We start from the raw sequence: 13,798 nt of genomic DNA, 5'->3' as shown, positions 1-13,798 counted from the left end.
CTAATTCAAACTTCTAAGAGCTTGGTAGCTCGAGTCGAACACTGAATAGATTAGATATCGATGTTTCATGCCTTTTCCACCTCGCTCACTCCCATACTAACTTCTTTCGTCAACTCATCCCCTTGAATCAATCCCAACTGTTGCCTGATAATTGCCATTCTGGTCATGTCCGCCTCTCCTTGATTACCACCAAAAAGCTTGTCCATCTCTTCGATCCGAACTCCCTTGGTTTCGGGAACGAAGAAGTAGACCCATACAATTAGAATTACACAGAACGCTGACAAGTTAGTATTAACTCATGCACTCGACAGTCCAAGGAGTTTCTGACTTACCTAGGAAGAAGTAGAATGTGCCGAATGTGATCGCCTCGAGCATTCGGGGAGTGATGAGAGCAACGATGAACTTTTGAATGTGAGCATTGCGTGCAAGACTATCAGCATTTCGTGTTGACTTACGTTGCTCAGCCAATTGGTTCCAATCGCAAGACCAACCGCTTGGGATCGGACTCCAGGCGGGAAGATCTCCGAAGGCACAATCCAGTTGACGCATCCGATGCTGAAAGCAAAATTGGCGATGTAGGCCCATATAAAGAACGCAGCAGCCCACCCAGCTGACTTATTGCTTGCCCAGCTGTCTTTGTAGACAGCATAAAGAGTTCCAACAATGAGTTGGGAAACCCCCATGCCAACTCCGCCGATGAGGAGGACTTTCTTCCGCCCCCATCTGTCCATGAACATGATGGCGGGGATGGTGGAGAAGAAGTTAATGACCCCAACGACACCAGTTGCTAGTAGATCTACGGAGTTGTCTGAGAGTCCTATGTTCCGGAAGATTGTCGGCGAATAATAGATGATAGCGTTGATGCCTCGCCTTCTTGTTAGTCATACATTAAGAAGACGCCGAGATTACCACTAGACTTTGGATACAACCAAGTAGTACAATCAACTCAGATATGGGACATACCGGTAAATTGTTGTATGAGTTGAAGGAGGCAGGCAATCACCAAGCGACGATTGAGATGGCGAACAACGAATAGCGACTTGTATCTCTCCAACGTGAGTTTCAGGCGTGAAGTGACGCCAGGAAACAACTCGGCGGTTGTCTCGATGTCAAATCGGGCTGCGACCTTGATCTCTGTCAACTCGAGCTTAAGCCGAGCATCTGTTGGGGGGACACGCCGGATGCGGACAAGGGTGGCAAGCGCATCCTCCTCGCGATCTAGTAGTTTAACGTAAGTATACGGCTAATCGCCTAAGGTTTCGATCATTCATACCTTTCATCAAAAGCCAACGCGGGCTGTATGGTAAAAAGAAGGTCCCAGCTCCTAGTATTATTGAGGGCACACATTGGAGAGCGAGCGGGAGTCTCCAAGCTGCAGGAGACTGGCCGTCACCTGTACCTCCGATATGCTGGGTACCGTAATCTAGCCAAAAAGCAATCATGATTCCCACTGTAATGCCAAGCTGCTGAAGCGCGACCAGACTTCCTCGAAGGTTTGGCGGCGCGAGCTCACTCAGGTATAGGGGAACAACCATGGACAACTGGCCGATCGACAACCCGGCAATGAAGCGGCCGATAAATATCATGGGAACGTTGATCGACGCAGCTTGGATGATCGAGCCGATGAGGAAGATGATGTTGGCTAGGAGAATAGTCCAGCGACGAGATAGAGCGTCAGCAATTGGGCCATTGACCAATGCGCCAACCATTGCTCCCAGTGTGAGTACTGCCACCATCCATCCTTGGAGAGTCGCATCTTCGGAGAGGGTTGGAAATTGTTTGGCCTGTAGGGATAGACGTTAGGTTGTTGAGACCCACGGGCGGCAAAGGAGTTGAACGCAGACTGACAAAATTGTTCATCACCAGAACGCCACTGATTACGCCTTGGTCGTAACTGGAGGAGCCTCAATCAGTCTTGCACTTCAATTTGATTTTTCATCAAAGAGGCCAGGAGTCCGCGTGAAAACTTACCCAAATAACACACCACCAATGCTTGCAAAACATGCGAGAAAGAAGATGTATGGCTCGTGAACGAGACCTTTGTAGCCTAGTAATGATGTTTAGTGATGCTCGTCATTCAGGCCAATACTTTGGGTTTGTATTACCAGCTGCGCCATACGAGATCTCCATGTCGAATATAGTATCTTATTAATAAGGTAGAAGTAGGAGCCTGATAGTCCAAGAAACAAGAGGTCAGGACTTGCAGCTGCAGGAGCAAAGAGTATGATTATACATGAAGAAGACGTAACACATCATCGGAGAATTGCCCCCCAGACGACCCACGTCAGACTCTCTGGGGTTCCTGCAACGACCGGGGAAACTGGGGAAAGTGGATGCTACTACGGTGCCGCAAGCCTGAATCTTGTTGTCGGCGCGCTGTGCTCCGAAGGTGGAGGCGACGAGGATGCTTTCATCAGATGACTCCAACTTGTAGTTCGTCGGCGTTGTTCTACCCGACATGCTTTCTTCATTAACATTAGACCCAATCCTTCCATCAACGTCCGAGAAAGATCAACTTTCACCCCGCTTTGGGTTCAACACCCTGGTCTTAATGTCATAAGGTACTTATGTCACGGCTCCATCTTTGGACTTCACAATGAGAGCGGTGGTTACCGCAGCCTCGGTTTGTCTCCCGCCTAAATTAGGTTACGAACACATTCGATTTGACGTGAAACTCGAGCAAATTCTTGTCAATTAGCTCCAGACTCATTTTTAGTGTGACTAATTCCCATCGTGTTGGTAACACTTCAAGACAACATATTCCCGATGACGATCCATTAGGGTTACTTCCAGCTGCTCTGGTAGAAGCCTTTACAAAGATGCCCTTTTGGTCTAGTAGTCAAAGATGACAATATCGTAGGCAGGAAGTCTGGTGTCATCAAGCTCCCTTCCAATGCCGTTGGTCCCGGATGCACTGTGTGCACAGCTTAGGTAGGTAATGTTCGATCTATCGTAATGACCGAAAATTGAAGGTGACGCCAATTCTGCCGCTGATTCAACATCATGGCCACAGATCCTTTGACCATACACGTGTTGGGTGAGTTAAAGAAGTCTTTGCAGGAGGAGAAGGCGGCACACTTTTCCCTTCACGTTTAGGAACATACATAAGATGCGGAGGACCATATCCAGAAAATAATCTCGTAGTGTTACGATATTTGCTTCACGTTTCTCCAAAATCGAATATTGCTTAATTCGCTAGATGATGGTAGGTTGAAGAGGCTAAGTTATGGCCCATTACACCTCATGGGTTTGCAAGAAAGAAGTATTCCATTGGGAAGTTAATGAGGGACTCCCCTAAAACACATGTTTCCTAGGCGATAAAACCAATTTGTTCTATGGTAACTATCGTCAACCCCTTAATGCCTCATTATCTGATTCTGCCTGTGATCCAAGCCACACCGCAACATGGCGACTTTGGACACCAGGCATGCAACTTAGGAAGTCACAAAATGCAATGCTGCGCGCACTGGCCCTTTTCGAGCGTTATGTTATTTGTGAAAACCTCACCTATTTTGGATTAATCCTTCATCATCGAGATGCCGATCGATACGCGCGGCATACAACAGACTGGAGGCTTTTGTCCGTCGTACTTCATAGTCTTTCTGGCTTAGCACTCTGACAGCAAGCCACAATATTGTCGCCCCTGCCGATGGAACTGCGTCTATTCCTCATTGCGTTATTCATCAGGCGTTGTGGCTTGACAGTTCAAGCCACCAGATTCTAGGCTGCCAAGTCGAAACGGCGAAGGGCGGGAGTGGGTGCCGAGCTCGGCGTTCTATCTGGGCTCGTGCACTGAAAGGGAACAGCAAAATTTCGTACAAAATCATGAAGCAAAGGTAAGAGAGGTAAGTCGGCTCGTTCCGGTGCTTTCCCTCGAAGTCGTTCACGTTCTTACATACATGCGAGCAATAGTGGCATGCTGTCTGCTGTCCTTCGTAGGTAGTTGTGTGTGAAGCGAGATCAGAGTCGTTCAAACTTGAGCGAGAAAAGCCGCGAAACCGTTCAGGAAGCGGAAGTAGGCGACTTCAACATGGCTTTTGTGAAAGCGGATGTAACGGAAGCGACCGCGCGGCCTCCCGAAGATGGCGACGCCCTCAAGCCCATGAAGCCAGGAACACTTGGGTCTAGTCCTCCTTGGGCACAAGTGCTCAGCCGGACTGTCACTAGTCGCGCTAGTACCTGGCATCGACTCATCATCTGTGCAATCAGAGTCGAGATCGGCAAAATTTCTTCCGTACTCGCTTTCGCGGCAGTCTAGTGTAGACCGGCGCCACGATCGGCGCGAACCTTGCCCTTTCTGGACCTCATGATAACTTCACTTCTGCTTTTTCGCTTCTTCGCACATAGATTGCGGTTTTGAGTGGCAACTGCTGTGGTAATATTGATGCATGGCTTCTGCTTCATCATCGCAACAGTTCAGTCTTGAGCAAAGTTTTAGAATTTAGATGGCCTTATATGTAAGATCGGAAATATAGTAAATTTCGATGTACTTAGATGAGGGTTCATCAAAAAGCAAGACCGGAAACACCCTGTCAACTGACGATATGAACACATGTCTTAAGATGCTTTGAGGCATTTTCTGTCCTAAAGGCCAACTCCTGGCCGAGAATCTGATAACAGTGAAGCTTGTGGCACAAACAGTAATATATCCGAAGCTGAAATTCACCTGATCAGCTCAATCGAATATTACTCTAGTCGAGAAGCACCGGAAAATTTGGATGCCTCCGAATACTCATGGGAAAATCCGAGCGGGAAGATCGCGTAATGTTTCCTAGGCATGTTATGCTGTGCACTTCTTTGTTCCAGACTTCTCCCCGGCATCCACTTGTGTGGAACTACATCGATAATCGCTTTCCCATCTTTTTGGGTTTCCCAGGAAGCTTATTTTGGTCTTAGCTGCTCAATAGATTGATCGGCGACATGCGATAGGAGCACAGCGCATCCTCGTCGTCCGTTCCGTCGGTAACACCGTAGGACTAACATAACAAAAGCATGGCGTCTACTCGCTTAGCGCCTTACGATGCAGAGTAGTCAGGGACTGTCCCTCAAATTTTCTCATCTGCCGAAGCAACATCATAGGTCAACAAGCGGTCTCTCACCACTTTGCTGGACTATTGATCGTCAGCCGCCCGTTACCCCTGCTGACAACCCCTGCATATCCGAGTCCAGACTCCTACGCAAGCTGGGGATCTCCACCAGGCACGAGGGGTTGAGCTAGGTAAAATCTGCTGTTTTGGGTCCGTGGACTCTCAGCTACAACTCCCGTTGCGAGCTGAATTCCTCAATCTAGCAACGGGCAAGGCGGCTACACGCTCAACCCACGTGGATCTATCATCGACCTGACCCAAGAACACCAGCGACTCAAGCCCAATACAGCCATCTGTGCGGCCTTAGGGGTCCAGAATCTGTTACCAACAGTCTGGAAATGCTGTCTAGCAGGGGAGCAAGGGCCTTTAGAGCGAACAAGACACGGCCGCCTTTCCCAATCCCATGGTACAGCTCCGTGGTCCAGCTCCGGGCCTAGTCGTCCACCGCTTCTTGCCGGCCGCGTGATGTGGAAATGAGCACTCAGCATCAACACTATTGTATGCATCGTGAAGATGAAGCGAGCCGTGGAGAGAGCTGCGCACTGTTGTCGTCGCAAGTGCGATATTGGCGAACTGAAGAGTGAAAAGCATTGGCTAGACTACGAGGTCAGAGGCCTCGTGGGATGAGTACATAAAGAACTGAGATATCCGCCATTATCGACGAAATATCTCATCAGTCAACTCAAGCCTCTTCGCTCCTCTTCACTCTCTTAACACCTTGAGCTCCGATCCTTGAAAGCTCTTTCTTTCGATCGACTTCTCCAGTTCGACAGAGATCATTCAAAATGCGCTCTGCTCCTATCATCAGCGCCTTTGTCGCGCTCGCCAAGGCCCAAGACCTTGTCTGGCAGGTCATTGACGATGCTCCCGAGCCGCCTCACACCACCGTCCCCGTTGGTGCTACCCCGACCATCGTTCCTTACGATGCCAACGCTGCTGCCGCCAGTGTCGTCGCCGAGGTCAAGGCTCCCGAGGGACAGTACTGCTCCTTGTACTCCAAGTCCTGGGACAACAGCTATGCCGTCAACAACGGCCAATGGCGCGGCAGTGACCACTACACCATCTCTTACAGCTTCTCCTACACCAACGCCACGGATGCCGGCAAGCCCAGAATCCCCTGCGCCGTCGCCAGTGCCAGCTCTGCCATTGTCACCTCCAGCCTTCAGCCTTACTGCTCTTCTCTCCTCGGCTACACGACCCCGGTCACCACCGCCACAGAGACTGACTTCACTACCATCCCTGCCACCACGGTCGTCTCGACTGTCACTCCCTTGACCACTTCTTACAGCACCACCACCCAGCTGGTTGCCGTCACCAAGCAGCTCAAGCGTGACCTGCCTCCCCGTCCCACCACTACTTGCCTCCACGATGATCCCACTCCCCTCGACCACTCCATCAAGGTCAGACGTGGTCTCTGGGCCCGCGATGAGCCTCTCGTCAACGGTACCAAGGATGATGACGGAAACTTCGTCGATGTTGTTGCCCTTCCCGATGTCACTCCTTCCAACACCACCACTCTTAGAAAGGCTCGCCGCGATGGTACCCCCGCTGGTCTTTCCGGATTCTCTGGTATGTTTCATTCTCCTCTGTCTCAACCCGCTTGATACTAACTGCTATCTCCAGCCGATGTCGTCTCTTCTGCTTGCTCTCTGCTCGCCACCCCCGTAACCAGCACCATGACCGCCTCCGCTACCACTGTCCAGACTATCACCAGCGGCGCGGCTTTGAGCACCACCACTGCAGCCACCAGCACCGTCATCGTCGTCCAGACTGTCACTTCTACTACCACCATCAACGTCGCCGCCAGCGCTCCTACTGGTACCATCGGCTACCTCAGCCTCAACCCCATCGTCAACCCCAACTCCCAGTACGCCCTGTCCGACGATGCCACCCACATGACCGACAACTGGTACAAGCAGGGTAGCCGTGAGACTTTCATTGTGGCCGCAGACGGCAGCCTCTACTCTGTCACTCACAACGCCTACTACTACATCGACACCTCGTCCACTTACAGCTTGCTCTACTGGTCCAACAACAAGAGCAGCGCCATGAAGATCTTCTCCTACACCACACTCGCCAACGGCAACTCCCAGGTCTTCATGAACTCCAATGGCAAGGCCTACCAGTTCTGCATCCGCCAGGCGAGCAAGGTTGGCGATGGCAACACCGGCTCTGGCCAGCACATCTACGCCTTCTCCACCGCGACTGCACCTCTCAGCTACTGCACTATCATTGATTTGATCATTATCCCTGCATAAGCGAATCGAGCAACTAACTTCGTTATGGTTTCATATCTCAACATTAGAAAGATGGCGTGGCGTTTTAGTGATAGGGGGTGATTTCCTTAATTTTTCTTAGACTCTTGGCTCTAGACTTCAAATATCAAGCAATAATTAATATTAATGAAAAGAATATCTAAAACACTTTGCACGTTCCCGCCCCAACAGTTCCTGATGGTCAACATGCCACGTTCCTAGTATAAGAATCGTGACAAGGAAGATGGCAAGATTTGGGTCGCACTTCGAGTCTAACAAGCCTGACATTATTTGATCTACGCAGCCATCTTCGCCGACTTTCTACAGTTCACGGACAATATTGGCGTACTATGATATTGGGATGCGGAAGCACTCTGCTGATACAAACGGGGCCATCATCAAAGCTCTTGACAATGTCCGTCTCTCTTGGGATGGTCTGTGAAGCAAGCCGTATTCCCCACCCAGCTCCCCCGCAATTCATCCCGCATTTGTGGCTTTTGAGTGGCGTACATCGGGCGACTGTGCTCCGAGGACAACGTCTTGAGGGGTAGAGCAAAAGTTCGGAGTTTGACAACTTGTCTGATGAGGCGTATGCAAGCTTGATAATATCTTAAGACTCTCCAAAGAGACCTGAGATGTCCCACGCAGCCTCGAGAGATTTCTGCAGAGACGATAAACCATACTTGAGCTCAATTTCGGCCCTCTGGCCCCCGATGTTCCACATGAGTCGAACTATTCATGACAGGGACTGAACGTTGAAGAACGAAGTATGCCGAACTCTAGCCGCCGATGTCCCAATCCAAGCACCGTCCGGGCCTGCGTCAACTGCCAGAAGCGCAAAAGCCGATGCATGAGAGGCAGCGCAGCCAACGACCCATGTTCTTACTGCGCCAAAACAGGCAAGACGTGCAGCTTTGAGAAGCCCCCTGATCGGACGCCTTTGACCCGGAAGAACCTCGACGCAGCCGAGCTCCGGTGCAAGCAGCTCCAGAATCTCATCAGATCCTTGAACCCGGAGCTTGACATCAATTCAGCCCTCGGAGAGACGCAGAACCAGCAGGAGTCAGTAGGAAATGAAGATGATGACGGAAGCGGCTCGTTACATTCCCCGCTGGGAGACTCGGATGAAGTCACACCTCATAGCTACGAATGGCACGAAGGGTCGCTGTCGCCAGAGTTCAAATCTTCAGGCCACGAGAATGACGGAATGGCCATGCTACCAACCCACGACTCTGGTTACTTAGGTAAGCCTAGCCATGTTCTAGAATGGCCTGCGGAGGACAGTTGACCGATGAGCGATGCCTAACGTCAACTCTTAGGGAGCAGTTCCGGTTCCCAGTTGCTTGGGGAGATCGACTCCGTGATCCACGTTGCGCATCCAGCCACTCACCACCACACATCGCATCGTAAAAGACAACGTAGATCATCCAGTTCAGCCGGATTCGCGGTACCTGAGCCTTTCGATCTGCCATCGTCATACATCGCTGGCCGGTTGATCGATGCCTACTTCCTACTCTACAATACCTCCTACCCGGTTCTTCACGAGAGGATTTTCAGAGAAAGGGTTGAAGCAGGGCGTCGTCAACGGCCCACGAACTCACCATGGCGTGTCGTCTATCAAATGGTTTTAGCCATCGGCCACTGGCTCTCTAGCACCGAGTCAGAGCATCTGCAGTCAAGCTACTACAGCGCAGCGCGGTCCAGTCTGTCTCTTCAGATGCTTGAGTCTGGCACCATCGAGACAGTTCAGGCGTTTTTGCTTATGAGCAACTACCTACAGAAGAGAGATAGGACCAATACTGGCTACAACTTTAGCGGTTTGGCGTACAGAATGGCGTTGGGTTTAGGTCTTCATCGCGAACCTCCAGGGTTAGAAGATACTTTAGGACATGAGCGGCGACGGCAGCTCTTCTGGACTATCTACTGTTTCGAGAGTGGTTTTAACATCACCACCGGGAGGCCACCCGCGATGTCAGAAGATTTCATAGATACCCGGATTCCTCGAAATATCGACGATAAGGTGTGTTGTCTTCCTAAGTTTCGATCCTTTTGATTCCTATTTGCTCATTTCTTCTAGGAACTGCCTCTCAAGGCACCGGTTCCGCCACCGGTCAATTACCCAACTACCTACTCAGCAATTATCGCCCAAGCAAAGCTAGCCAAAATTGCTGATGCTGTGTATCATGAGTTTCTACTGGCAAAAACCGCCGGAACAAAAGTCGAATACAGAGTGGCCGAAACAATGGACCGAGATCTGAACTGCTGGGAACAAGCTTTGCCCGCATATTTCACCCAGACCGACTGCCCATCGTGCTTCCGGGCGCCTCGAGCGGTCGTGCTCTGGAAAGAGCAGAACCTTCGCATTCTCCTCTGGCGCGGCAGTCAGCAACACCACAGCTACCTGCCCACCAAAGTGAAGGCGGAAGAGAAGTGCCTGAACGTTGCTATGCAAAGCATTCATGATATTGCTACTTTCTGTATGGCGAATGAAGTTTCTCTACACCAGGGTATCGTGTGGTACGCGACATACTTTCTTTTCCAGGCCACTCTAGTCCTGGAAGCAAACTATCTCACCAAAAGCACTTCCACAGACCAAACCGACAGACTTGCATGGCAGCACTCAGTCTCCAAGTCACGCGCCTGCTTAAAGACCTTGGCGCAGAAGAGCAGATCGGCGAAACGATGTCTGGAGATGCTGGATCGCATCCACAACCAGTTCCAGTTTCTACCGCAATTGGACTTGGGATTGGATCAAGCCTACTTCCAATCCGTGGTTCCTCAAATGTTAGATGAGGCTGAAGCGAGACCGGCGGCGTCCCACTTTGTCGCGCCGACCCAGAACTTTGCTGATCTGCCGAGTGAGAATGACTTTGCCTTCTATAGTGAAAGTCAACCAGCTTTTGATGACGATGCTGCGGACCCAAGCCTGCGGATGCTGCTCAATGAATCTTCCATAGACTTCATGGAAAATATGCCGCTCGACCTATTACTTGGGGATTGGACGTCTTGATGTCATTTTTAAACATGAGTGACTGATCGTCCATGACAAAGTCATCACACACAATAGTGGTGCCACGAAGCTTTGTTACATCAAGGGGAAATAAAGTGTTTCGCATTCCTTGTCATGGACAATTAAAGTGTACTAAAAAAAGCTCTTCAAAATGGTACAGCATTCACAGGGATGCGATGCTGATCTACGTGCTCAAACGCGCTCAAAAAACCTCCCATTGCTCTATAACTAGGCGAAAATACTCTAATCGCTCAAGCCATAACAAAGTCTACACAACTTTCGTATGTCTGCTTCGCCGCAGTGCCAACCCAGAACCATTGAACGACGCACTGGCCAGCCTGAGCGCAGGTGCCCGCGGGCAGGTTGGAGGGCATGGTGATGTCAAAGTCGGTGTTGTTCTTGGGCAGTGCCGCGAGGTTCTCGTCGGCGTAGCTGTCGAAGACGATGAGAGGTTGTCCGATAACCTTGTTGGTTGCGGTATCGACAATGGAGACATTCATGGGGCCCTCGTGGGGGATCGGGATCTCGGCCTTCATGTTGACGACCTGTCCAGCCTTGAAGGTCTGGACATTGGCCTTGTTGTCCTCGAACTTGGCTCCTCTGCATAGATCAAGTTGGCCTTGGGTAGAGTGTTAGTAACTTGGGTCATTCGCTCATGTACCATAGGCTTGCTTACATGTTGCAGGAGGGTTGGTGAAGTCTTCCAAGGGAATGGTGGGATCGGCCGTCACGGCCTTCACGTTCGCTTGTCCACACGCTGCAGCCATTGCGGCGCCGACACCACGGGCAGGAGGCGAGACGAGACGATGTTGCCATGAGCAGAAACCAAAGCGGCGAGCAGCGCCGTGGCGGCAGTGATTGAAGCGCGCATCTTGAAGTAATTACTTGGGATGTTTGTTTATCGGCCTGTGAAAGCGGAAGTGCAGGTAGTCTCGCGGTTTTTGAATAAAGAACAGTATTTGGATTAGACAAGATTGAAAGAAACGAGTGACCAGCACGATGATATGAATGATGAGACAAGGCGAGCAGAGACCGGACGATGCAGCGTCAAGGCCAGATGGGCGGCCTTGCGACTACAAATACCACAACTCGGCCTCAGCCCGACGACGATGTGATCCTTGTCGCTGACAGAGAGATGTCAATGATCCGACGCTGATGACCCGGCGATCATAGCTTCCAAGCCATCCTCCCATAATCCTTGCGGTCTGCGGAGGCTAACCGTTGGCCGGAACCACGGGAGCTAACGTGGTACCCCGTTCTTCTCTTTGCACACGACCAACTGCAAGTTGCCATCGTTGAAAATAAGCCGAGGGTGATCCCTGGAGCGAAACAAGCGTTGTTGAGGCTCTCCAGGTACGAAAGCAAGACAAGCTTGGTGGGATCCACGCGGGTGAAACGTCGCAAGTTCTTGAGCCGCTCTGCTTCCGGTGCGGACGGTTGTGGACGTGGTCACAACTCGCGAAACCTGCGACAAACCCTGTCTGGGGGTTCGGGCGTTCGCGCAGCAAGAAAGCGAGAAGCTCAGAGGGAACCAATACTTTGATCCTTAGAGAGATACGAGAACCAGCACTTTGTGCAGAGTTCAAGCAAAGAGCGATTTGGGAATTTGGGTTATTCTCGAGTCATCGAGCTATCATAATCGGGGCGACACCAAGCGCTGATTGCAGTGCCAAGCCGTCAGTTTGGATGTTGGAACCGCGAAAGATCGGGATGGTGGGTATGATTGAACCGGTGCTCCGGAACGCCACGGCGCGCCATGGCGGCGCCCCAAGTCTTGAGCAATCCGGCCACTAGTTGAGGACGAGATCTCCGGCTCGGCGGCCGGGGTCTTTATTCTGGGTGCGCTACGGGGCAGAACCCCTTGCCCATCGGCCCTGGACCTCAAGCAACGCCAAGTCGTCTACAACTTCCTACGTGAGAGATCTGCGAGTCATAAGGCTATCTTAAGCAGATTACCAGCCAGGAATGTTACGCTATGAGGAGGCGATCACTCACCTACCAAACTGCGACTGCCGGACCGCACCAAGTTGCAAGCTCCTGAGCGTCAGAGTTGGCAGGCGAGAAATTCTAACGTGAGGGGGGGACAAAGTGCTTCCAGGCCCCTGCTGACAAGACCAGCCTCCCTTGAGCGTCAGCAAAAGCCAGAGAGAAACATGACTCCTCAGGGAAACTAAGATGCCCCCTTTTTCGGCATTGACAGCAGACTGTCCCCCTCGCAACCCGGTTAGGCTCGCAAGAAACCGAGTTAAAAAGCCTAATTAGTGGACTTTGCCCGCAACCATCGCCCACTTGAAGGCACGGCGCATACGCATAAACTGCTATTGCGGACTTTTTGAGGGGAGTGCGGAGAAGTGGTACCTTTCGGTGGAATTTCGCAGAAATGAGTAGAGAGGAGGGCCTTGGGAATTGATGAGTTTACCAACAAGACAGCCGTGGCTCTCTTCGCAACGTCCATCCGATAGAGAAGAGAGTTCGTTCCCGCCCGCAACTGCCCGAGCTGTCTTTCAGGAACACGGCACTTGGCATCCTGAATAGACGGTTACTAGGCGATCCGGCGAACTTTGCTGACCCTGAATAATGTAAGTGTTGTTTCTTCGGGAACACGGCAAGTAGATAATCTGCGCGCTTTTGTTTCCAGGCTTCCTTAGTCTGAATTGAAAGTTTTCGCGCGCGGCATTTTTTGTATACCTATAGATGATGTCTTATTGCAGACATTGGATGGTTTTTTGTTAAGTGAAGGAAGATGGAAGATTATCCCGACGGTGCGAGGGCATTCCTGTTGATGGCACTCAGCGGAGCGCCAATGCGTCCATGCCTAAACCAGTCGCATTCCGAGCTCAGGCGGAAGGTTCTTCAAGGCACTTGAGAGACTGAGAATCTTGACTGTTCACATATTAACCCCCATAATAGCCCCCTTTGTTTCAGTACTCAATGGGAAAAAACTTTGATGATGATGCGTGATGTGGGTAAAGGTTTTCTGCCTGCCAAGGGCGTTGGAAGTGTAGTAATACCTGGTGACCCTCCACGACTGAAAGGCTCATGGTATTACGATGCACCGTCTAATGATTTGAAGCAGGCAAGCATCGATTTTGGCCATATCTAAACTACTTCGGCTGCGCGCGGAAGTTATTTCGCGACAAAGTCAGTATAGCAGGTTCCTTAGCGTTACAAGCCTCCGAGCTTTATATCCTTATGTACCTTTATGAGGTAGGATTGTTCAGCAAGCTAGCTTTACCTGTTAAGTCAACATACCCACTTCCTGGCACCCCCCTGTTTCTGGCACCCACAAAAACGCGAAAATCCACCACAACCCAATGCCCACCCCCAACCTCCTTTTATCACAACATTTTCAATTCGCGTCCAAATGGGCTCATCTTTTGCACATGTCTTCTTCTATATATAATGCCTCAATATACCGAAGATCAGCTTCGTCAGGCTCTCGAGGA

At 50.9% G+C, this 13,798-nt stretch overlaps 5 protein-coding genes across 5 annotated transcripts; 2 read left to right on the top strand and 3 right to left on the bottom strand.

Annotated features, from left to right (window-relative positions):
- Positions 1 to 65: 65 nt before the first annotated feature.
- On the bottom strand, positions 66 to 2,130 carry CTAM01_13566 (sugar transporter; the record flags this gene model as incomplete). Its single annotated transcript, XM_060529568.1, has 8 exons — positions 66 to 277; positions 333 to 402; positions 456 to 865; positions 964 to 1,218; positions 1,274 to 1,784; positions 1,849 to 1,894; positions 1,972 to 2,047; positions 2,106 to 2,130. 8 exons carry the CDS (start codon positions 2,128 to 2,130, stop codon positions 66 to 68), a joined length of 1,605 nt encoding a protein of 534 aa, XP_060375825.1.
- A 3,323-nt stretch (positions 2,131 to 5,453) lies between these two features.
- Positions 5,454 to 5,678, bottom strand: CTAM01_13565 (uncharacterized protein; the record flags this gene model as incomplete). The annotated part of the gene is made up of 1 exon (XM_060529567.1): positions 5,454 to 5,678. One exon carries the CDS (start codon positions 5,676 to 5,678, stop codon positions 5,454 to 5,456), a length of 225 nt encoding a protein of 74 aa, XP_060375824.1.
- A 194-nt stretch (positions 5,679 to 5,872) lies between these two features.
- CTAM01_13564 (uncharacterized protein) lies at positions 5,873 to 7,345 on the top strand (the record flags this gene model as incomplete). The annotated part of the gene is made up of 2 exons (XM_060529566.1): positions 5,873 to 6,656; positions 6,711 to 7,345. The coding sequence occupies 2 exons, from the start codon at positions 5,873 to 5,875 to the stop codon at positions 7,343 to 7,345; spliced, it is 1,419 nt and encodes a 472-aa protein (XP_060375823.1).
- A 766-nt stretch (positions 7,346 to 8,111) lies between these two features.
- On the top strand, positions 8,112 to 10,352 carry CTAM01_13563 (uncharacterized protein; the record flags this gene model as incomplete). The annotated part of the gene is made up of 3 exons (XM_060529565.1): positions 8,112 to 8,586; positions 8,662 to 9,362; positions 9,420 to 10,352. 3 exons carry the CDS (start codon positions 8,112 to 8,114, stop codon positions 10,350 to 10,352), a joined length of 2,109 nt encoding a protein of 702 aa, XP_060375822.1.
- Positions 10,353 to 10,603: 251 nt separating this feature from the next.
- CTAM01_13562 (uncharacterized protein) lies at positions 10,604 to 11,223 on the bottom strand (the record flags this gene model as incomplete). Its single annotated transcript, XM_060529564.1, has 2 exons — positions 10,604 to 10,971; positions 11,109 to 11,223. The coding sequence occupies 2 exons, from the start codon at positions 11,221 to 11,223 to the stop codon at positions 10,604 to 10,606; spliced, it is 483 nt and encodes a 160-aa protein (XP_060375821.1).
- Between the last annotated feature and the right edge of the window lie 2,575 nt (positions 11,224 to 13,798).

This window comes from Colletotrichum tamarilloi, assembly GCF_030869305.1.
Source record: "Colletotrichum tamarilloi strain Tom-12 chromosome Unknown Scaffold_99.1, whole genome shotgun sequence".
Classification (NCBI taxonomy): Eukaryota; Fungi; Ascomycota; class Sordariomycetes; order Glomerellales; family Glomerellaceae; genus Colletotrichum; species Colletotrichum tamarilloi.
The sequence above is the reverse complement of the archived record's forward strand: the minus strand, read 5'-3'. Positions and strand labels throughout refer to the sequence as shown.